Source organism: Megalops cyprinoides, chromosome 23 (genome assembly GCF_013368585.1).
Source record: "Megalops cyprinoides isolate fMegCyp1 chromosome 23, fMegCyp1.pri, whole genome shotgun sequence".
Taxonomy (NCBI): Eukaryota; Metazoa; Chordata; class Actinopteri; order Elopiformes; family Megalopidae; genus Megalops; species Megalops cyprinoides.
Genome location: NC_050605.1, coordinates 322573 through 347339, shown reverse-complemented (window position 1 = coordinate 347339; position 24767 = coordinate 322573). Strand labels below are relative to the sequence as shown.

The window sequence follows — 24767 nt, the reverse complement described above, 5'->3', positions numbered from 1 at the left end:
TATATAAGAAAAAATCCACATACAGGGTTCGTACGGTCATGAAAAACTGGAAAAATTATGGAATTTGAAAATGGCCATTTCTAGGCCAGAAGAAGTTTTGGAAAAATAAATAAACCTGTAAATTTTTGGAAAATTCATGGAAATTTGCTTCAAAAATACCTGTATAACAGAGTAGTGTTTCCCAGAGACTGGGTCGCAGGAGATTTTATTTGGGTCACCAAATGAAGTTGCAGAATTTCTTCCATGGCCCACCTATCACACCCTTTCGCGCATAGGATCATGCTGGTGTGATTAGCTGTTTAGTGCGTATGCTAAAACCGGTGCGATTAGAAAACTAAATTGGAAAAATTCTAGCTAAGTTTAGCTTTGAGGAAACAGCGATTTAACATTAAAAAATATATGTAAATGCGGCGGTGAAAACTATGGCCCCGTTTACACTTGGCTGTCTTGGGCGCTCGGATCACAAGTGGACAGCGCTAAATACAAGTGTAAACGACCACCAAGACGCATTGTAATCCAATCACTCAAACCACTTGCTGAGGTGGTCTGGGACGCATTTGACCACGTATCTTTTGTAGTGTAAACACTAATGCGTCCTGATGCATCCCTGACAAGGACGTAACAGGAGAATACATCATCAATGCAGGACGTGGTGGTCGTTTTGGTGACAGCGCGCCAACGCTCGAAAAAATGCTTTTCTAACATTCTTCCTTTTTTGTCTTGTCCTGTCTTGTCCACTCTTTTGTAAGTCGCAAATAACTTTGTCCTACCAATCTCAACAGTTGGAATAGCCTGTACATGTATATTAGTTCTTGAAACATTTTTGTTTTCTTCACTAGCCCGTGCTAAACAAATCTGGCGCTTATCTGGCGACAGAGACTGTTGTGGGCGGGGAGACATAGGCAGTAACCAAATCTGAACACAAGTGGTCAGCTGGACACCTTGGAGACGCATGTTAGACACAGGTGTAAACGGTGATGTGTCTCAGCTGTCCACTTGTGATCTGATCACCCAAGATGCATTTTAAAACCAAGTGTAAACAGGGCCTATGAGAAGCTTAATAATGCTAATGAAAACGTAACATAACACGCATGCTACACAACATAAAATAAGTTATGTGCGAAAGGGTTAGCCAGGTAAATAGCACATAATGTGCCTAATGAGATTTGACATGGATGTGGTTAACGAATTGATTCTTGACTGTTCGAATTGATTGATTGACTGTTTGATAACAATAGCTGCACTTAAACACAAGCCTACTTGTTCTGATAATAGGCATGAGCATTTCAAAAAACTTTCAACAAGAAGAATGTTTTTTGATAGTACTGAATGTTGTTATTGTTCTGATAATTGTACTTGTAACATTGAATCTAGTATGAAAGGCTAGCGTACATTCTATTTATTTTACTGATGAGAGGAAAAAAACGAGAGCCTGTTAACGCTGCCTTATTTTGTCTCATTTATAAAGTATTTAAAATGTGTATGTTGTTTTACTGATGAGCGGAAATAAAAACAATGAGAGAGCCTGTTAACTCTGGCTAAATACATTTATTTGGTCTCATTTATAAAGTATTTAACATATATGTTTTCAATAAAACGAAGTTGTGATTTATCAAACATATATCTCTTCGAAATGGCTGGTTTACCTATTCAAGATAATATAAGGTGATGCGGAAATGGCAGTAAAAATGGTCAGGAACATTCATTTATGCACAAATTTGAGTCAAAAAGTTTTGCTTGTGGGTCAAAAAGTTTTGCGAGTCAAAAAGTTTTCAAATCAAAAAGATTTGCTTGCAAGTTGAACTGGACGTAATCGGCAGGATCACTGATGGATGAGAGAAGAGTTTCTATTGGTGGGTTTGACTTGGATCGACAGCATGGCTACACCCATAGATATAGAAACGTAGATACTTCATTGGCCATGTACAATTCTTCCCAGCATATAATTTTTCCCGGGCATTTCCGGTTCCGTCGCTCATCCAACATCACAATTTAGCTGTAACTGTGTAGTGGTAGGCAAGTTTATTTATGTCTGATGTGTTTGTACAATTAATGTGTGACTAAATATTAATAAAATACACTGGTGTGTTTTGTCTGTGTTAACATATATTCAATGTTGGTGTATATGCAAAAACACTTAAAGTTCAGTATTGATTGCTAACTTGTCAACTGGATAGTATCATAGCCGCTAGCTAGTTTGGTACGTCAACCCAAAATTAGCCTGCTAGCTAGTGGCTATGATGAACTTTATTCAAGTGCTAATGCATACAGCTTCAATACTTTTACTTCAACACTTTTTGCAGTTAGCTAGCTAGCTGCAAAAGTATTGAAGCTATATGCGTTAGCACTTGGGTAAGTTTCAAAGGTTATTGGACGTTGTGGTGACTCCACCACTCCTCGCCTCTACCGGTCAGGCCAGAGGATCCTTTCCGTTCTTGTGCCTTCAATATGCTGTATCAAATATAGAAATAACAATCTCCAAAATTAATACAAATTATACCTCAAAGTCTGATGTATATAGGTTTATTGTATATGGATCAGAAATCACATACAGTAAACCGGGCTGGTCCAAGTGGAGCAAAGCAGTCATACCCTCTCTTGAGACCCAGGTCTGGGGAAGCACCTCAAATTCCCCTTCTTATATACCTTTTTCCTAAACCTTACCTGCTAGCTCCCCCTCTCATGGTCCACCCTTTTTCTCTCTTTTTGGTTTAATTAAACTTTTACACAATTATTTATTTATTTCTCTCAATCATTCTTAATTTTTCTCAGGTTTCTCAGGTTCTTTCTTCCAATATTTTCACGCCAAGCCAAGCTATATTTTTTTAAATGGGTGGAACCCTCCCAAAATTTAAGTTGGCAGTAACCCAGGCTTCCTGGGTCCATTACACCTGTCCTGCAATAACCTTAAGCTAGCATTGGTGAACTTAATACAACCTTTTGGCAGTGAGCTTATGCTAGTACACAGTGTTGCTAGTGTGGCATAGCTAGCTGGTTGGACGCTTAATGCGCGGTTACCAGGCAACCAGCTACTCGGTTGGCTGTCAGGAAACGCAATCAATTCCCTATCCCTATACATAGGTTGTGGTAGCCAAATAGAAAAAAGAACGTCTTACCTGTTTCGGTTCCGGTTTTCCCCTCGGCACTCTGAATCTATGTCCCGAGAAAGTAGGCTGGCGTCTTCATTCACTTGTCGTACTGCTTTTGGCAAATCTGACGAGCCTTGTCCATTCTAGGTTCCTGTGGACAAGACGGGCGCTGCTTGATTGAGATTGCTGTCATTACATTCCCAAGGTAAAATGACAAACTAAATAACGGCATCAAGATGTAAAATATCTGTAGGTGAGTGTAGGTATCCCTGGCTTTTTACCCTTTTATTTGTTGCAATGATAGCTAGCTACATGAAGCATTCTACTCCGCATGTTATATATTGCACAAATTGGGGAGAACCTGCTAAGAAAAGATTACATCGAGATACTACTCGTTTTAACTGCTTTCCTATTTTTTTTTAGGATTGCTGGCTGCTGTTTTGCATGTGTGTTCTAGCTAGCTAGCTTTTATCAATTGTTATCAATTGCCTATTGCATATCGTGTCATCAGACACACAGACTTGCGACACAGCGTACTAGCCACTTAGCTAGCTAGCTAGCTCGCAAGCAAGCCCTCTTTCCCAGTAGCTAGCAAGCAACGGGTTGTTTACATTCTGTGTGGTGTCGGGTGATCACTAACCTTTAGCTTATTGGACAAACCAAATGTAGAGTTGGGGCTTGGTCTCCGGTTTGTTTTTAAAATTGTTTTCCTTTTGGTTGATTGCCTGCGCGGTGTGAGACTCCGTGTTGGTGGAGACGGGTGACCGCGAGCGAAGGGGATCTTTTGTTCACTTAAGTGTGGGTGTGCGTGTGCAGACATTGAATTGCATGAGGTTGTTTCACTTACTTGTACTTCACCATTTTGCGGTGCGTGGGTGTCGGCCACGGTCACGTGTGCAGGACAGGCCTACCAAGATACTTCAGGCGTATCCCTGCTTCAGAGAACTGGATCATGTAAGCAAATGTATTAATTTTAAGTAGGCCTATGCTTCCTTAGCCTGGTTAACACCAGCCTGAATCTCAAATGAGATATGTGGGTGTGGTGGATATCCCCCTGCTCTGGGCCAAATGGACCGAGGGTCTTCCTCCACATTTTGATGCCTTCTGGAAAATAATAAGTCCTCACAGAGTCTGATGTAATCATGGTTGTTTGGTTTATTGCATATGGTGATCAATTCACATACAGTAAACCAGGTTGGTCCACGGAGCAACAGGTGTATATGCGGTGTGTATACATTCACAAGCACTCCCCAATCACTCTGCCCTCCCCTCAGCCTGCATCCATCCTTTATGCCTTTTCTCACTCCTGCTATCCCAGACCACAATTTCCAACTCCTCCCAGGCTCCTCCTTCAAGATCATCCCATTTTCCATTTAATACACTATTATTTAATTTTTAAGCTGTTACAATTACCCCGCCTGGAGTCCCATAAGTCCCATAAACTCCATAGTCATTAATTGTATATTATTTGTGGTTAAAATCAAAAACTAACATCTGGTGGCAATGCTTATGATATTTGCTGGCAATAACTTATTCCCCCCCCCCCCCCCCCCCCCACACTGGCGTGGAGGAGGAGCAACAATTTTTTTTATTGACGAAATCCTTTTTTTGTGTGTGTTTTAATACTTGTTTGCTTCTGCCTGGAATAAACAATATTCTTTATGGAATTCACGTCTCTGGTTGCTTCATTAAATTGAAAGGGCCTGTGTATGAAACCAATGTGTTACTAACAAAGGGGTAGAAAGTTAATTCTTTGGGTGAAATTCCCAAAGTGGCGTAGTTTGCATAGTAGCACCTGCTACACTAGGCTAATACAGTTTTTCCTACCACAACGTCTGTTGTAATAAAAGAAACCGAAGTCCATTTCTCTGTATATTTCATGCTTGTGCACATTTAACAAAATGTTAATAATATTGTTGACTTTGTACGTGGGCTAGTGTATTTTAAGCCAGGTACTTTGTAGCCTACACGACAGTTCATACTGTCACTATCTGTTGACCTCGTCCTCCGATAATAACAAAATTTAGTTAGCTGGGGTTGGCAGTGAGAACCACGGCTCGAAACTCGCTCGCTTGCTGACCCATGTAACATCTAATTGAACACGCAAGATCCCACCCATTTCATATAGAAGTCTACATTTTTGGAGGAACTCACAAAAGCTGATATTCTAAATAATTTACACTTGATGTTGCCTATTCATAGATCGGGAGCCTGCATGACCCAGCGGAAGTTGTGCCTATTCAGAAAGAAATGTTTTGGCTGATTAGATCCGCCCCCAGTAACTGAATTTAATTCCAATAAGTAACCAGTATCATGTTCAATTTCACACGTTTATAACAAACCAAATTTTCTGAAAATATGTTCAGAATTAAGCGAGTTACAGTCATTTTTTAGAGAAGTCTGCATCTCTCAATACACATTGTATTTGTGTACTGCCGGATCTTGACAGCGCCAATATGGCGACCACGCAGATGCATAGCGGCGACGTTTTACATATCTACGTTTCTATATCTATGGGTGTAGCCATGCTGTTGATCCAAGTCAAACCCACCAATAGAAACTCTTCTCTCATCCATCAGCGTAGATCCCGCCCATTACGTCCACTTCAACTTGCAAGCAAAACTTTTTGATTCGTGAAACATTTTGACTCGCAAAACGTTTTGACCCGCAAGCAAAACTTTGACTCACAAAACGTTTTGACTTGCAACCAAAGAGGACTGATTCGCAATCAAAACTTTTTTGTGACGCAAAAAAGACAAACTTCATTTTTGATTGCAGTGCTAGAAATTTGCTGTCAAATCTGTCTTGTGCTTGTGTTAAAAAGACACAAAAATAACTTAATACCTCTCCCCCTCCCTTCAAACGCGCTCTGTCAGTCGCGGTGGACCCTGACACAGAGGGGTGAGTTCACAGCACGTCTCTCTGATAGGCTCTGCTGCAATAATTTAAATATCGAATGTTAATTTGGTTAGAGTGAGGGGATACCAAACACTGAACAAAGGCTCACAATTAAAATAAAACAATCATCACAGCACTAAACTGACAAGATTTTGAGACAACTAAAGCTCTATTTTGATGAATTTGTATGCGTGTAGAGCCAGGTACGGCAGTTTAGAAAGTTAGTAACAGAAGAGTGCGATGCAGTGGTTACATTTTTGTAATATTAGTAAAACTAGGAAACTATGAATTTATAAAGTAGAAGCACACCAATGGTGAACAAACCAGTCGACTTGGCATTGGTTTGGTTTGCAGACCGAATGGTTTAGGCGCAGTTAGAGTTATAATAACAATAATAATAATAATCAAAGAAGAAGAAGAATAAAAAGGAAAAAGAAGATGCATAAGAGACACAAGAACAATAGTGTGCTTGCCCGAATAATAAGGGACACAACAGTAGTGCTTGCCCGGCTTCGGGCAAATACACTAATAAGCTTCGGCACTCTCCGAACAGCATTTAAAATTGTGCTCATGATTCTTACGCTTTAACAAGGCCAACCTTAATATATAAGTCCTATTTCCAAAATCCTTTCTCAATAAGATGTTGGAAAAAGAACACCAACGCACCAACAATCTGCCTCTCTCATACTAGTTTCTTTCCTCTGTTTCGCACGCTGAAGTGAATAAAGCATATTTTTTCGTCCGACCTCCAGCACACTAGATGGCGTTATGCAGATAGAAGGTCATACTCGCCATTAAAATCCATCGAAGCAGATGTCAGAAAACCTGTAGTCACTGCCACTTTCTAACGTGTGTGGAGAGTTAGTTTGTCAGCTTTTACACAGCGCGTGATTCTGTAAATCGTCCTTTTGACAACGACAGATTAAACTCATTAGTCAACAAGAAAACGTAGCTTGCCTGCTAGCTAGGTTTAGTTCTGACTTTTAGTTAATCACTGAAAGATCGGTAGCTAACGCTAGCTGTCTAGCTATGCTGTAAGCTGGCTCGTACTCTAGTTTTTGGATGTTTTAGGTAATTTGATCAACATTTTCGCTCGCTAACGTTACGTGGAGTTGAAGTTGGTAAATCTGCCGTTATACAGATGGACTCGCAGTACACCTCGGAAAATGCCAAGACAGGTGTGTAGCGACGTTTCAAACTAGCCAGTATATACCTGCTTGTGAGACTTAACATGGTGCTAGACTAGCTAAATTAGGAACTAGCGAAAGTTAGTTTCTTGCTAACGTAACTGCATTTAAAACTGTTCAAATTGACTAAATGTGCCCATCGATGTTCTTGACTAGCTACTGTCTTAAATATTTCGCTCCCTTATAGATGCATATTATAGAGTCACTGAACTCCCATCCGTATTGATAGCGTCAGAGACCAGAGCCCCCGCGAAAGGTGCTCGCCTGCTGCAGTATACACGCAGGAAACTTCCATGCTTTAGCGTCCGCATGCTTCCTGCCATAATTCTGTCTGTGTTTGGACGCTGTAGTTAAGGACATGAGTGGTGTTCTCTGTTTTCAATGCAATATACATGTACATAAGAACCTAACCGCCTAGCACTAGTGAACATGCGGCTGCGTTTTTAGGCTGGACTACAGTTCACGACCCAATTTTTTTTTGTCTGCAGTTCCTGAATAACACATAAACTGAAGCAAAACCACATTACCTGAATTTTAAGCACTCTCATTTTAAAGCCTTCGATATGTAGGGAATAAGTGCCAAATGTAAAATTCCATCTTGAATTCCGTGGTGAATTCTATCCTTCAAGAACGCATATTTTTACGTATTTATGAATTCATATTATGACCATATATATACACACTATGTGTAAATACATGACTAATTCCAAAAAGCCGATGGAAGCCTTTCCTAACAAGGAAATTTAAATTTTGTGTAGATTTCGTGGAATGTATTGTGTAACATCTTTTAACCGAAAAAAGTGAGTCTGTTGTCTGTTTACATTTTTGTCAACTAACTTACGCAAGAAGGTTGTTGCAGTTTCGTTTTACGTGGCGATCGAATGTTAAATATCATGTAGCTGGACAGCTTTGGGCAAAGTATCGAAACTGTGAAAAGGTCTCGGGACCATTTTCAGATTTTCACAAAGTGAATCATGTCAGCTCTCACTCCAGATCTTACTCCCCAGCATGGTAAACCCGGTAACGCTGGGGCCAGGCCCCGCTTCCAGTTTGACTACAATGCAGGATTGGAACATGACCTCTTGAGACTTTTGTGGAATTGTTTTTCCTAAACTGCATAAAGTACTTGAAGAGGAGTGATAGTTTCTGATTTCGTAATTTGCTTAAGTCTCCAAACAAGTTATTACAGCAAAGGTAAAGCTAGCTTTTTCACAAAAAAACACCAATGTAGTGCAGGACAAGTATACACTAAGGTCAATATTGAACATTTTATGTTGGATGACAAAGACTGCAAAGTCCAGAAATGTTGCTGTTCAGCTGGGGCAAAAAGTTTGTCTTTTGATTTGTTTTGATACTAATGCTATTATTTGCCACAGCCTTATGCAGCCATATTGAAATAATGCAGTATAATTTATTGTTATTTTAGAGTACACATTGTACAATTTTAGATTTAGTAGAATACATACAAGCAAACAGGCTTGTATGTATTCTATTCTACTCTACTGTCATATCAGTCAATGTGTGTTGAGTATTTTTATGTTTCTCTTTGTTCTGCATGAAAATTTACACCTTTCTCTCCCTCCCTCTCTCCTCTTATGCAGATTCCTCTCTCCCTCTCTCCTCCCTGCACCTCTTGGTTCCTCCCCTGCGGCTGGTCTCTGCCGCCATGTGGCAGGTAGTGCAACAGCGAGACATGGTGCATTATGGGAAGCTGGAGGAGTTTGTGACATTGGTGACAGATGTGTTCCCGGAGCTGCTGAGTGACAGGCAGCGAGCCCAGATGATTCTGGGGCTGCAGGCAAAGGTGAGGGAGTGGGGGCAAAGGGGTGGGGTAATGCATGGTGGAAAGCAGCAAGGGTGGGCTGTGTGGTGCTGTGCTCCAATCAGCCAGTGCTTTGCGACACCCTTCTTCTCCCACTAGCTGAAACAGTAGAGCCAAGGTAAGGGGTGAAATGAGAGAGGGAGGGTAGGGAGAGTAATGTCAATGTATAGACAGAATTTGGGTGTAAAGCATGAATACGTTGATAGGGTGAGCTTTTGCTTTGAGATCCATACCAGGAGAGCTAGGATTTGGGATCTTTGATCCTGTACTGAAGATGTGTGACTAGTAGTGTTAGTGAATGTCCCGAATACCAAAACGTGTTTCGTTCTGACAAAGAAGCAGATTTGATGTTCGTAGAAAAAGACAGGAAGGTTTATTTGCACAGCCGGCTGTGGGAACATCAGCATTGAGCAGGAGTTCGACAGGTATAGGATTTAGTTCATTTTTATACAGTTATAGCAGGTACATTTACATATGAGTTACAATGACCAGAGGGGGTGCTGTTTTTGATTGGTTTTGTGGAGCTGTGCATAGCTAAACAGCTCCCTCTCTAATTGGGTCTTTCCTGAGCCTTGTAACCTAATTGGCTCCATAGGGTTCAAACTCAAACTTAAGACGGAAGTGAGGTCCATATATGGTCATGGGGAACCCCGTGTTCCGCAGACTGTTATCGTCAGTTGGCGCCATTTGGCTCCGGTCGGATGTAGTGGCATCCCTTTGTACTCAGAACTGTCTCCTAATAGTAGTGATGCGCGGGTCAGGGTTTTTTAATACCTGCACCCACCCGACCTATTATGAGAGCCAATCCGCACTGCCCAACCCACAAAAATATGCGTTAATCAACCACCTGAAGCCGACCCGACCCGCAAACCACCAACTTTAGCCTGTATAGCGATGGCATCCATATCATAGAGTAAGAGATAACGTTTTTTATTTAGTGCACATTTCAAAAAGGACAGACACTCGTGTAGACAACAAAGTTTTGCACGAGCCACCGTAGGCTACAGCAAAGTGAGCAGTGTTGCACTATTTCGTTTTTGGCCTGTTTGCCCAAACATTAGCGTAATACATTGATAGCAAGGCATAGCCTATTGTATCTTAGCTTAATAGCGTCTGGGTCTAGGCTACTTAATAAACAGACGAATTGCTCCCAACGTTGTTCTTTATTGTTGAATAGCAGCAAAAAAAGTAACCCTTCATCATTCAAGCAACCCTCTCTCTTTCTCTTTCTCTCTTTCACACACACACACAAACAATGCATCCCTCACATCTTAACGGTGAACTTTAACAAAATAGTAGCCTACATGTATAGGTCTATACTGTCTTTTTTAGCCTTGGTCATCATATTTGTACAATGACTCACAACTCAGGCAGATAACATGGTCTGTAATGGTGTCATCGGACAGGCTGACCTGCCCGAATCTCTCCCATACCTTACTTTTTTGGCTCACTTTGCGTGCAACCTTAGCATCGCCCATTTTTAACTTTTCTCTGATTAAGTCGGCCATATCGTCAGTGGTAGCCTCTCCTTTCTGACCAAAAAAAAAAAGTTTTAGTGGTGTATAATCTAAACAAAAGCTACGGATTCCACTTAGGGAAAAAACTCGTAGGTGAAGCCTATTATCAACACTCTAAAACAAATGCATTGACCAAACCACAATTGCAAATTGATGATAAAGCTGCTAAGATATTAGGCCAGACTATAATTATAAATTATGGCCTAGCCTAATGCATTATAAATTATAGTCTGGGTGCAGAGAGATGTGTGGTAGATGCAGGTTGCACATCCTCCAGTCTGTGCGTGTGTGTGTGTTTGAGAGAGAGAGAGAGAGAGAGAGAGAGAAAGAGAGAAAGAAAGGGGAAGAGAAGGTAGAAGGTGGACTAGTAATCACAGCCTAGCCCGGAGCATGCAATTCGGAGAGCCTATAATGCAAAGCCTATTGCATGCAATGTTTCTATAAGTTATTTATAAATTAGTCGGAACACTACTTTGTCACTTTTGACCCGACCCGCCCGAACCCCTGATATTTTCTAGTAAGATTACCCAAACCCGCCCAACCCGCCAGACCCGCTCAACCTGCGGGACCCGCGGGTTATGGGTCGACCCGCGCATCACTAGTGACTAGTGTCCTGTTTTGTAGAGGAACAATGTGGAGGTGGAGGTGACAGAATCAACATTTTTGGAGCTGGTGCAAAACTTGCTGAGAGATCCAACAGAGAGAGTGCACTTTTTTCAGGTACAAGAAAATCTCTAACAGCCTCTTCCTCCTTCCTTCTCCTCTGCCACTGCCCTTTGATGCTCTCCATCTTCATCTTCCAGGAGGTGTTCCCTGCGGAATTTGGCTCAAAGTATGATACAGCTTTGCAGATGCTGGTTTGGGAGTCACTCTCCAGGCTGGAGCAGCTGCTGCCAGTACCAGACCTCAAGGAGGTACCTAGACACAGCACCACCATATGGACATGCTGAAAACTCCTTAGATATAGCTTACATCACCAAGTTTCTTACTTGAGGAGTGGCACAGCCAGCTGAAGTACTGGTTCCAAGCCCAGGGACTTGTAGTGTGAAAACCCTAGGGTTGCGTCAGTGATGATGAGGATTCTGTCACCTTGCTTAAATGGTCCTGAGAATGCAGATAGGGAGTGCAAAGAGCTGAGCCTGTTTGAGACTGCTGATACCAAACTGGTGGTAAAAGGGGAAAAATGCTTAAAAAGTATTTAATTATTCCATGGGTCTAGCCTTTTTCCCCAGTAATATAGCTTGATTAATTTCTCTTGCGATGTTTTTCTGTTCATCATTGTAGCCTAAGTGAAATGATGCATGAGTATCAATGAATAGTTTTAGGTTGCTCTTACCACGCTCCTGATTCCCTCAGATTGCAGCGTGGCTCAGTGCTGCCCCATCTGTCTTGGAGGAATGTGTGCAGTCTGTCTCGCATCTGCAGCAGCTGAAGACCCTCCTCCAGCACTACAGTAGCAAGGGACACTCAAATATGCAAGGTATGCCTCTGCTAGGGGTCATAAACCACCTATCTTCAGAGCCATGCTGTTGTATAGGGAATGGCAAACAATATTATTTGAATGTAAATGGATGAGGATTTGTAGCGGAGAGAAATTACTTAGAATGACACAAACATCTGAATAAGTCCTAGAAGTGTGCAGTTAGAAGATGTCCTGTTATGTTGACAAATATAAAGTTCTGCTATTTATGAAATTTAAATCAAGAGTATTAAACTGTGGACGCAGAGTTAGAGGATGTAAGGTTCCTATTGTACAGTCCTAAAGCAGGTGGACAAATAATGGAGAATAATGCTTATGTTTTTATGTATTTATTTTCTCCCTCTCCCTCTCTGGAACTCTTTCTTCTGTAGAGAACAACACCCTCTCTTTGTCCCTGCAACCCTCTGGATTGGTGGATAAAACTGAGCTGGCTGAACCTGCAGCCCAATCAGAGTTCATGCATGACCCCTTGCTGAGTTTGGGCCATGCCTCTCTGAACAGCAGCATGGGGGCTGGCTGCATGGGGCATGGCGCAGACCACGTAGGAATGGAGGTGGAGTTGATGACAAGTTCAGACATAAGTGAGGAAGAGAAAGAGGGGGAGAGGGGTGCTGTGGCAGGTGGGCATGGCAGGTTAGTGAAAGATGCGGCATCCGAAATGAACGCCGTGGAAGAGGAGGACAGGGAGACACCGTCTGAAACTGGGGAGAGGGGGGATGGCTTTGGAGATGGAGAGGACAAAGGGCAAGAAAAAGAGAGGGATGAACAGAGGGAGAGCGTTGAAACGGGTCAGACCCTCCAAGATGACAGTGCAGCCAGAGATAGAAAGCTAGATCTAAGCACTTCCTGTCTGCTTCAGCAGCCCAAAGTTGTGATTCACAGACTGAGTTCCAAGGACATCTCCGAGCATTTGTGCTCGCTCCCACCCTTGGCGGTCAGCAACGGGTCCCAGGGGACAGGATCTCCGAGGAGACAGGCAGAGAAATCCCTGATGGAGGAGTTGGGGTCACCGTCAATGCAGAAAGGACAGATCATAATCCAGGAGAGGAAGAGTGGTGTCTTTTTCATCCCCCTGCAGCTGCTTCCAGATTCAGCAGAGAATGGGTAAGAGGGCAGAAGCAGATTGTCAGTTAATGTGCTGCTCCTTTCCATGGTAATGAAATGAATATGCCTTTCTGTATCATTCTTATAGAAACCTACTTGACCCATCCAGTGCGCCTTCTGCTGTTATCCCTGGAGAAGGAAATACAGGTGAGGAAGGCCCTCCAGCCGGTCTCTCAAACAGAGCAATGTACAGATATTGAAGACTCCAGCCAATCAGAGTACTTTAATTTACCTCAGATGTAATGAAGAATCCGATCAATCATATTTTAACACTCATCAGTAGTTAATGAAGAATCTGGCCAGTCAGACCAGTCTTATGTTGAACTATGGAAACTGAGTAAACAGAGATTAAACAGATGGTTGGAAACAATTGCATTGTAAAGTGTTGTGTGACAGCTTTGGTTTGTGTTCTAAAGCTGCTATTTAGGCCTGAATTAAACATCCATGCTGTCATTTGTTATGACAGTGTGGCCTTACAGCTTCTGATAGCATGTGAAGAGAGCTTATTTCACAGCTTTGGCTTTCAAGACATAGGCCTGTAGGCCACTGTTTCCTGTCAGGAGTTTTTCTCACTTAGATGAAAAAAGCTGTATGTAAATTAAGGAACAGAGAGCTCATTTATGCTGATACTACCTCTACCAGAGCAAATTTTGTCCGTTTATACAGCTGGATATTTACTGAGGCAATTGTGGGTTAAGTACCTTGCCCAAAGGTACAGCAGTAATCGAACCAGCAACCTTTCAGTGCCAAGCTCTGCTCCTTACTAAGTTCTGCTCCTAAACCATGCTGTTAATAATACATGTAGTAGTAATTACAATAGTTGTGACAGTTATACTTAATGACAGTAGGGCTGTGACGGTAATGATTTTTTCTTCCCGCAGTAATAAAGCAACAAATTACCGCGATTTAGCGGTTTACCGACCCCCGCACAACATAAAAAGCCAACCCATAACGTTTGCACATGAACAACTTGTTTATTTTTCTGCAAAATTCTTGGGAAGGCTGATTACAACTTAGAAAGTGATTGCAAACTTACAAATATTTTACATTTTAACATTTTTACATTTAACATTTTAATATTTTATATTTTAATTCACATAGTTCTGTAGGCTATACAATAATGGCGTCTGAAGCAGCATGAACAGGTAGGCTATATGTAGGCACATTAAAACAGTTTTAATTATTTTTCAAATCAAATGACAAATAAGAAGATGGTAAGGGAACATTAGGCTAATGGTTTTTAAATATGCAACATAATTGAACATTCATGATGTCGGTAGGCTATCTACTACAATCACTGCTTGTATAAAGTGCTGCAAAAAATTGAAATGTACTCATTCTTTATTTTACAGTCTTTTTATTTTATGTGGCAAACGCAGATGTGCTGAACAGCAAATTTAGTTTTAACCCTTTACCGCGTACGGTCACACCGGTGTGATTAGCCGTTTAGCGCATATGCTAAAACTGGTGCAATTAGAACACTAGATTGGATAAATTCTAGCTAATTTTAGCTTTGAGGAAACAGCCATCTAACTCTAAAAATATAGCAAATGCTAACTGAAATCTATAAGAAACTTAACGCAAATGAAAACATAACAAACCATATAAGGTAACACACGCGCTACATACCATAACAAATAAGTTACATGCCAAGGGTTAAAACGAAATTTGCCGTTCAGCACATCTGCGTTTGCCATGCCTTTCAGTAATTCAGCCAGGTAAATATCCGCGCTGGAATTACGCAAGGAAGTTGTGGTCAAAACAACACGTTAAAGTTTCCAGATTAATCGCGAACGAGTGTTAACGCATTAATGTTGACAGCCCTAAAATAAATAAATAATTGCAGTGATGCGGTAATGAGCTCAACCCCACGGCAGGCGTCTCATGACCGCGGTATTGCGATGATGCGGTTATCATCACAGCCCTAAATGACAGACAATATTGAAAATTACAGAACATTATATAGAAAATTATGCTGATAAAATGCCTTTCCTGCACATGTGTTTGTGTTGGATGTGTGTTCAATTGCTGCAGTGTGAGCTCTAGTTTTGATGATGGTTCTCTTTCTGAGGAGCTTGTACGCTGTGCTGATTTTGTTAATCAAAATCAGCACAAAAAGCAAAACTAAAATTCAAGGAACATGGTATTTAGGCTGACGTTAGGCTAAGCGCTGTCCTCCCAGTTTTGCTTTTTTGTTAGTTGATTGCTTTTTGGACAATTAAGCTATGAATTAAGCGTTTTCCTTATAATGGGCATCAGTGGAGTGTTTTGCATTTTTGATAGGAGATAGTGTTTATGACGTGAGATATTAGACAAATTTGGTGATTATTGATCGCTGTTTTGGGACATTAAACCACGTTAAGCTTTTTCCTTGTAATGGGCGTCAATGGAGAGGAAAATGCTTAATGTGAGATAACGATCATACTCCTAGGATTTCGGTTTTGCTTTTTTGACAGGAGGAAGTGTTTCTGACAAGAGAAGTCCAAGAGAAATTTTATGATCATTGATCACAGTTTTGGTACATTAAGCTACGTTAAGGGTTTTAGAATGTCCTTGCTTTTATATGCCTTCAGGCTTTGCTTTGTGTAGCCTATTTCCCCGGCATCGAAATCAGGTACATACAGTGCCATGCAAAGGTTTGGGCACCCCTGGTCAAAATTTCTGTTACTGTGAATAGTTAAGTGAGCATAAAGTTAAAGATGAAACATTCTTTTCAACATTTTAAGCAAGATTAGTGTATTGTTTTTGTTTTGTACAATTTTAGAGTGGAAAAAAGGAAAGGAGCACCATGCAAATGTTTTGGCACCCCAAGAGATTTGAGCTCTCAGATAACTTTTACCAAGGTCTCAGACCTTAATTAGCTTGTTATGGCTATGGCTTGTTCACAATCATCGCTAGGAAAGGCCAGGTGATGCAAATTTCAAAGCTTTATAAATACTTTGACTCCTCAAACCTTGTCCCAACAATCAGCAGCCATGGGCTCCTCTAAGCAGCTGCCTAGCACTCTGAAAATTAAAATAATCCATGCCCACAAATCAGGAGAAGGCTATGAGAAGATAGCAAAGCGTTTTCAGGTAGCCATTTCCTGAGTTCATAATGTAATTAAGAAATGGCAATTAACAGGAGGAGGTCAAGTTGAGGTCTGGAAGACCGAGAAAACTTTCAGATGGAACTGCTTGTAGGATTGCTAGAAAGGCAAATCAAAACCACATTTGACTGCAAAAGACCTTCAGGAAGATTTAGCAGACTCTGGAGTGGTTGTGCACTGTTCTACTATGCAGCGACACCTGCACAAAAATGACCTTCATGGAAGAGTCATCAGAAGAAAACCTTTCCTGTGACCTCACCACAAAATTCAGTGTCAGACGTTTGCAAAGGAACATCTAAACAAACCTGATGCATTTTGGAAACAAGTCCTGTGGACTGATGAAATTAAAATAGAACTTTTTGGCCGCAGTGAGCTAAGGTATGTTTGGAGGAAAAAGGGTGCAGAATTTCATGGAAAGAACACCTCTCTAACTGTTAAGCACGGGAGTGGATTGATCATGCTTTGGGCTTGTGTTGCAGCCAATGGCATGGGGAACATTTCACTGGTAGAGGGAAGAATAGATTCAATTAAATACCAGCAAATTCTGGAAGCAAACATCACACCGTCTGTAAAAAAGCTGAAGATGAAAAGAGGATGGCTTTTACAACAGGATAGTGAAACACACCTCAAAATCCACAATGGACTACCTCAAGAGGCGCAAGCTGAAGGTTTTGCCATGGTTCTCACAGTCCCCCGACCTAAACATCATCGAAAATCTGTGGATAGACCTCAAAAGAGCAATGCATGCAAGACAGCCCAAGAATCTCACAGAACTAGAAGCCTTTTGCAAGGAAGAATGGGCGAAAATCCCCCAAACAAGAATTGAAAGACTCAAAAGCTAAAAAAAAAAGTGTTTACAAGCTGTGATACTTGCCAAAGGGGGTGTTACTAAGTACTGACCATGCAGGGTGCCCAAACTTTTGCTTCGGGCCCTTTTCCTTTTTTGTTATTTTGAAACTGTAAAAGATAAAAATAAAAAGTTGCTTAAAATATTAAAGAAATGTGTCATCTTTACCTTTGTCTTTTGGAAATCTGGTCATCTTTTACTCGCTTAGCTATTCACAGTAACAGAAATTTTGACCAGGGGTGCCCAAACTTTTGCATGGCACTGTATAAATGTCAGGAAACCCGATTCCTGGCCACATGTCAATGTCTATGGACTACTAGTTCTTTGGTAAATTGTAAGGATCACTGTCGAGTCCAACTGCCTTTAATTTAAGCAGATAATAAATTGTTTTACTCCCGGTTTTGCAGTTTCCTGTACTAAACGCAGCCATGTTGCAGGATGTTTTGCCACTCAGTCCGACTGAGGGGGTGTATTCTGGCGGGAAAGCGACATCAACGCATACCCTCTATACCTTTACGTAGCATAGCGGTAAGGAGTAGGGCTCATAACCCAAATTTGCTGGTTCCCTGCTGTGGTACTGCTGTTGTACCCTTGAGCAGGGTACTTAACCCAGAACCGCCTCAGTACATACCCAGTATGAATGGACAACACATAAGAATAGTAACCTATGTAAGTCCTTCTGGATAAGAGTGTCTGTGAAATGGCAATAATGTAATGTAATATTCCTCCCCTCCTGCAGGGGAGGCTGTGACGGTGACGGCCCTGTTATTCACCTGCCCCCAGTGCCAGTTCGTCAATGCGAATGAAGTTCAGCTCCTGGACCACATGGAGAAGGTACACCCAGAGGAGTACAGCAGGCTGGTGGGGCCTGGAGGGAAAGGGTCAGGGAGCTCGTCGCTCCCCGGCACCGTGAGGCCCTACACGTGTGCCCAGTGCGGGAGGGGCTTCAGGTGCATGTCGAACCTGAAGAAGCACCAGCAGACCCACACAGGGGCTCGGCCATCATGCTGTCCCCAATGCGGGAAGGGCTTCCGGAACACGTCGGACCTGAGGAGGCACCAGCGCTCGCACACAGGCGAGCGGCCGTTCCAGTGCACTCAGTGCGGAAAGAGCTTTGCGTCCTCCTCGGACCTCACGAGGCACGGGCGTAGCCACTCTGAGGAGCGCCCCTTCTGCTGTCCCCAGTGCGGGAACAGCTTCAAGTCGGCAGCCAACTTGACGAAGCACAGGCAAACTCACAGTACCAGGCGGCAGTATGGGTGCAGGCAGTGCGGCGAGAACTTTGGCTCCCTCCTGGAGCTCTCACAGCACCGGCAGACCCACGCGGTGAGGCCCCTCCACAAGTGCCCCCAGTGTGAGATGTACTTCCGGCGGCGCTTTGAGATGGGGAAGCATCAGCTGACACACACAGACGAGCGGCCGTTCCAGTGCGCGCAGTGCGGGAAGCCATTCAAGTCTGAGAAGGGGCTGCGGGCCCATGAGCAGACCCACTCCGAGCGCCCATTCCAGTGCTCCCGCTGTCCAAGGAGATTTTCTCAGCTACAGATCCTGGTGAAACATGAGCAGGTTCACGCAGGCAAAAGACTGTACCCTTGCTCCAAATGTGGGGAGAATTTCCTCTCCAAGGAAGAATACGTGAACCACCAGAAAACCCACAGAGAGGAGAGACCATACCTTTGCTCCCAGTGCGGAAAGAGTTTTAAGAAAAAGTCCTCTCTGACATCGCATCAGAATTCACATTCTGGGATAAGGCCGTACCATTGCTCACAGTGTGAGAAGACTTTTACTGTGAAAAATGCCCTGATCAGACACAAGTTTATTCACACAGGGGAGAGACCATACCTTTGCTCTGACTGTGGGAAGACTTTTCGTTCCCTGACAGAACTTCTGAAACACCAGCGATTCCATACAGGGGAACGCCCATTCCACTGTTCACGGTGTGGGAAGAGCTTCACTCAGTCATGTTATCTGACTTTACACCTGCGAACTCACACTGGAGAGAGACCTTATCACTGTTCTTATTGTAATAAAAGTTTTGCTTGCTCCACTCAGCTGAAGAGACATGTTGTAATTCACACTGGGGAGAAACGGTTCCAGTGTTCTGAGTGTGGAAAGAGTTTTAATCGGGCATCCCTTTTGAAAGTGCACCAACAGGCTCATATGGGGAATAAGATATGAAGCTCATATGGGGAATAAGATATGAAGCACGTGTGATTTTGTTTTATGGATAATGGACAGGAGCAGGGGCACGGCAAAGTTGCAAAAAATAAAATTGGTTGTCTTATGTCAAGGATCCTCCCTAGAGCTTTTTATTATTCATTAAGCTTTATGGTTAACAGACCAGAGAAGTTTGTTTGGTAATCATCTTTATTATTCATTGGTTACTCCTTTGTTGTCCAGTTATTGAAAAGACAGATGACAAAACAAAAAACAAGAGACAGATGTGTTTTTTGCAAGTGAGGAATCTTAGACTGAGGAGAGTTTAGTGTCTATCTAAATGGAACAAAAGTGAATTATTCAAGAAAGGTGTATTTTTCATTCCACATTTCACGATTAAAATCCAAGTCATTCTCAGGAGTAGCTGACCTTGTTCCACATTGGGTGCAGTTGTTTCCCTCTGAGACATACCGTTGATGAAAAAAAATTATATGTATATATATTTGGTAGTTAGTGTTATTGTAGAAAATTATTCTTGCATGGACCTTGTAATTGCTGCTCTGAGTTATTCTATCATCTTAATATCTGTAAATAAATAGAGAACAGCATCTTCACTGAAGTTTGCCTTGTGACACAGAACATCTGTAGATACCAAACGTTTTTCATTAATAAGCAGTTACAGAAAAGATGTACACGTTAACAGTAACTTTATTTATGAATGATAATACCAACGTTTTCACACATTTTCATCAAATTTTACAAATTTACCAGTGTGGATGGGGGCACTATATATTTCAATAATTTTTTAGTCAACAGTGATACTCATTTAAAACTGAGTGCAATGTGACATCAGCAACTTCTGACTGCCTTCATCATAATCCAAGCACACCCATGTATTGGGTATTTAATTTCTTGGTGTTACTGGCTTTGCTCCAGCAGAAGCACTCTGAACTGGGTACTGTGTAAGTTGAGAGTTGAAGTGTTGTACAGTAGCTCAGTTTCTCTCGGTCTCTACTTAGCAGCGGCCAGGCTGTTCATTCTCTCGGCAGCCTCCTCTGATCATACCATACCTGCCTTGTTATCTTCCACCTGGCACCTGCACTGCAGGCGCTTACAAGTTTCAAACACTAAGTACCGCTCCTCCTTAAAGGTCATCAATACAGTGACATCCATTATACATGGAAAACATCAAGTACTTTTAGTTAAATTTATCATGCTGACATTTTATTCTAAAGGTCCAAAGCATTACTTTTAATCTCAACACCTCAGCTGAACCACCCATAGCATTGGGGAGCTCTCAGTTAATGATGGACCATCCTGATCCATAATAATGGATCTGCTGTTACCACCAACCAAACAATTACCAAGTTTAAAATGGGAGAAAATCAGACAATATGTGCAAATACAGACAAAAGTTTTCCTCAGGTGAGTTCACTGGTGCCATTCAGTCCTCATCTGCAAGAGATACTTCACTGCAGTGATAAATTTGGCATCTTATTTAGATCTAGTTTTAGTCTTAATCTTTTGATTAAAACATATTATTCACATTTTTCATTTTAGTTGATGAAATCTCTGGCCATTTTGTCTAATTTTAGTCATCTTTTTAGTCACATTTAGTCATTTTTTTATATTTTCATTACATTATTACATACCTTAACCTTTCATGAAGCACTCACAGATGCACCTAGACTGTATTCCCTTCATAAATCTTGAATTGCTGAGCCATTAAAACAGCTAATATTGCTATTGTCTGATTCTATACAATATATCAGGGACTCCCAGATATGTATTTGATGTACACATGACTGTGACAGAGCTGGCCAATGTTCTGCACATAAATTAACAGAAGGAGTAAAACTTTACAAAAAAAAAAAACACTCACAAACACCAGTCTACAGCCACCAGCACACCAGCACACAAAATGACTTCCATGATCCTTCCTGATTTGATTCGTGTGATTAACATGCTCTTGGTTAAATCAGGTGTGCTCAACTAATCAAAAGCACCACTGATGAGTTCAGTCAGGTAAGTAGAGCAGGGAAAGATAGAAAATGTGTGGAACAGGGGGCCCCCAAGAGTAGAATTGAGAATCAGTGGTCTGGACTATGGATTGAAACCAGTAACTTCAATCCTTTTCCCACACTGAATTCCTACAGATCTACATTTTCTGGCATCTGAAAGCGACTGCTGCCTCTGCTGCAACAGATTCCCAGAACAAGGCTTGTGGCTCTAAGGCTAATGGGTTAGTCTTCATTGGAGGTGTCTGGGAGATAACAGAGGTATACCCTGTTCTACTTTGCACTGACACTCTTGCTATCATGTTTTGGATTCCAGACTTACTTTGATTCTCCTGCTCGTTGCAGCCACACAGTGGGAATGTGATGTTACTCTCGGCCCCATCTTGATCTAGCATCCTGCTGTCCATGAAGTGGTGCCAGAGTCCCACAGCTCTCTCCTAAAAGCAGAGGGTCCCACACAAGTGGGTAACTACCTCCTGCATGCTCGGTGTCTTGAATAGAAATGGTCTGGTTCAATGATCAGTCAGTAAATCTCACCCTGTCCTCTCCACCAGGTGGCTCTCTAGCTATTGTGGTCCTGTCCGGAGTGGTGGTTGCAGTAGGACTAGTCTGTGTGATTGTGCTTGGGAATCTGCTATTCTAGATCATGCAAATCTAGATCATGGTAACTGAATTTGAATAATAAACATGGTCTAAAATGGCTTGTCTATTGAATAGTGTGGTCAGGTTTAAAGAATACACATAACTGTCACCTGACCTATTTGAAATGCACTTAATATGAACATTCCTCCCTCCTTCAGAACTGGAGGGGTGGATCATCTGCCATTTGTGCAATCTCACTCAGATTCAGTTTATCAGGTTAATCTGGAGGCTTCGCAATGAGACACTGCAGGTGGACTCAAGTTTAAATGTGTTGAGGGCACTTAATTGACATGTACAAACATGAAATGCAGGTTCCAAAAGCCTTGAGGTAATTGGTCCAGTTTGCTCTCAAACAACAGATAATTTGCATAAATCCACAGCTAGTTAAACCAATAATTCTGGGCAAGTGTCAGTCCATCAACTATACTGAGGGGCAACTATGTGCCAACAGTAGTTAATTTGACCTGACAATCCTGTCTTTGGTCAACTTTGCCATCATTAAGGAGGTGACACACACACATATGCTGCACCTTCATGTAGGTGTTCACTTCAGTTTTATTTGTATAGCGAATAAAAGGAAACAAATAGAGAACAATGATTAGTGGATGGTAAGAATGACAGGAATGTACAGCAGAGAGGCAGGAGAGGAGGGGCAGGGAAAAAGGTGCCAGTGTGCAACAAGGAAAAACCCTGGCAGGCTAACATTATGGCAGCATAACAAGGGGACGGGAGGCAAGGAACCGGCATAATCATGAGAGCGACCCTAAGGCAGTCAACACCAGGTCACGGCACAGAGTCCATGTCATGACAGCAATGACCACTTAGTCCACCAGAGACTCTATGATCCATGCCAGCACCAGGCCATGGCCCTCAGCTGAAGGATTTACTGTATAGATATGTTCTGAGCCTAGACTTAAAGGTGGAGAGAGAGTCTGCTCCCCGAACCTCGATAGGTAAGCTGTTCCACAGGAGAGGGGCTTGATAGGAAAAGGCTCTACCGCCTATAGCAGTGTCCAACGTAACATTTTTCGCAGTAGATCAGAGTTTTACTGGCCCCTTGTATATTTTTACTGGCCCGGAAAAAAAGAAAAGCATTTCCATAGAACCGTTAATTTATTTATCGTATATACATTGTAATGATTCGTCTAAACAACAAAGAACTGGTTCATTTTCTTCTTACAACATTTTAAAGAATTTAATATTAATTTTTGATTTCCTTCATATGAATACATTCAGTGAATCTTTCACTGCAAGCTCCTTCTGCCTCCTTGAGCCACCTCTTCACTACTGGCATGGCGTTGAAGTGCTCCATGTCTGGACCCTCCAAGCTAATGAAGAGCAACCTTGTCAGTGTGTGAACACTCAGGTTGCTCCTCCAGTCAGTCTTAGTTTGCTTCATGGCACTGAAGCCCCTCTTGACCGATGCTGTGGACAGAGGCAGGACCAAGATGAGCTCCACGATGAGAAGGAGGTTGAGAATAATAATGAGAAGCTGCTCCTCCGCTCATCAGCCAGGAAAAAGTCCTTTTAGTCCCTGTGGTAGGGACTTGATCAGCACCTTGCACTGCAAAAAATCCAAATCTCACCAAGCATATTTGTCTCTTTTCAAGTCAAAATATCTCTTTACACTTATATTATATAATATAAGACTTATAATATAAGACACAGTCACCAAACAAGCAAAATTTCCTTGAGCTACAAGGACTTGTTTTTAGACGGTGCATCTTGAATATCTTGTTTGGTGAAACTGTCTTGAAAACATCTTACTTTGAGTGGTATATCAAATTAAGCAAGCCTTTTTGACGAGTCAGAAGGTTTTTAAACTGCATGACACAAAAACACTTCCTAATACCAGTTAAAAATGGATCAAAATTAGTTTTTTCCACCTAATTTTAAGATCCCTTACCTTAAAAATGCTTAACTATAACACTTTATTTCAAGAAATCTTAACAAGTGTATTTCTACTAGTTCCATTTTTTTTGGATTTTTTCACTTATTACTAGCAAAAAACACCTTGTATTAATTATTTTATTTCTTATTTTTGAAGGGCTATTTTTTGCAGTGTAGCACTTGGCCACTCCACACGCTGTGCCTTCTCCCGGTCACATCCCATGCGTTCAAGCACATTGGCAATGTGCTCGCTGACCATGGCAAGGTGGTCCCTGCCATAGCTGGCTAGCTCTTGATGGTCAGCAGGCCACTTGCGAGGATCCACCAGTCTTGCTGCAGCCTGCAGCACCTGATGAGACTCAACCTCCTTGAATCGGTACTGCAGTCTGGTGACCACACTGGACAGGAGCTTCCTCTTGACAATGCAGGAAAAATACAGGTTTAGTATAATATGTATGAGAATTTACCCGCTTATAAAATATTCTCTCATCCTTCCTGTTTAGAAATCTACCTGTCGAACTCCTCTCTGCTCTCCCTGAACCTCAACAGCTCCACATTGTGAAAGGTTCCATTCTGGGTTTCTGCTAGGAAGCCCTCAACACACTCCCCTGCCTCTGTCTCCATGGCTGTCAGCCTAAGCACTGCTGCTTCAAAGGCATGCAGTGCCTCTGGCAGGGTAAGCCCATCCTCTTGCAGCTTGAGACTCAGACTACAACAATCAAAACATCAAAACATGACTCAACTAAGGTACACTACACTCCAACTTACATTGAAAATAAACTGATCAAACAGATACATTTAATAGAAACTTACCAGCTCAAGACTTCCATGACGTCTTTGACCAGCACAATGAAGAGCAGGTGTTGAAAGTCCTTCAACACCTGAAGGCACTGCTTGGCTCACCCAATCATCTCAGCACTTGCCGATCTGTTTGATGTAAACAACCACATAAGAATAAATGTTGACATTAGTAAGAGATTGATTATAAGTATTATTACCTAGGAAATAGGAATTGATTACTAGCCTTG

The 24767-nt window shown here is 42.0% G+C and overlaps 1 protein-coding gene across 3 annotated transcripts; it reads left to right on the top strand.

Annotated features, from left to right (window-relative positions):
* The first annotated feature begins 6934 nt into the window (after window positions 1-6934).
* On the top strand, window positions 6935-19313 carry LOC118770772 (zinc finger protein 345-like). Of its 3 annotated transcripts, XM_036518545.1 has the most exons (7): window positions 6935-7165; window positions 8776-8978; window positions 11317-11427; window positions 11870-11993; window positions 12365-13097; window positions 13186-13244; window positions 17772-19313. In XM_036518545.1, the coding sequence occupies exons 1-7, from the start codon at window positions 7129-7131 to the stop codon at window positions 19208-19210; spliced, it is 2706 nt and encodes a 901-aa protein (XP_036374438.1). In that variant the 5' UTR covers window positions 6935-7128; the 3' UTR covers window positions 19211-19313. The 3 variants fall into 3 exon arrangements, with proteins under 3 accessions (XP_036374438.1, XP_036374439.1, XP_036374440.1); XM_036518546.1 differs by lacking the exon at window positions 11317-11427; XM_036518547.1 differs by lacking the exon at window positions 6935-7165 and having other exon boundaries at window positions 8943-8978; window positions 11138-11427.
* The last annotated feature ends 5454 nt before the right edge of the window (window positions 19314-24767 follow it).

Bases quoted from the DNA above. Each gene is read 5' to 3' on its own strand.
- LOC118770772 (XM_036518545.1), top strand. From the start codon at position 7,129: ATGGACTCGCAGTACACCTCGGAAAATGCCAAGACAG. The intron at 8,979-11,316 runs GTGAGGGAGTGG...TTCATCTTCCAG, and splicing joins TTCTGGGGCTGCAGGCAAAG to GAGGTGTTCCCTGCGGAATT. The intron at 13,098-13,185 runs GTAAGAGGGCAG...TCATTCTTATAG, and splicing joins CCAGATTCAGCAGAGAATGG to AAACCTACTTGACCCATCCA.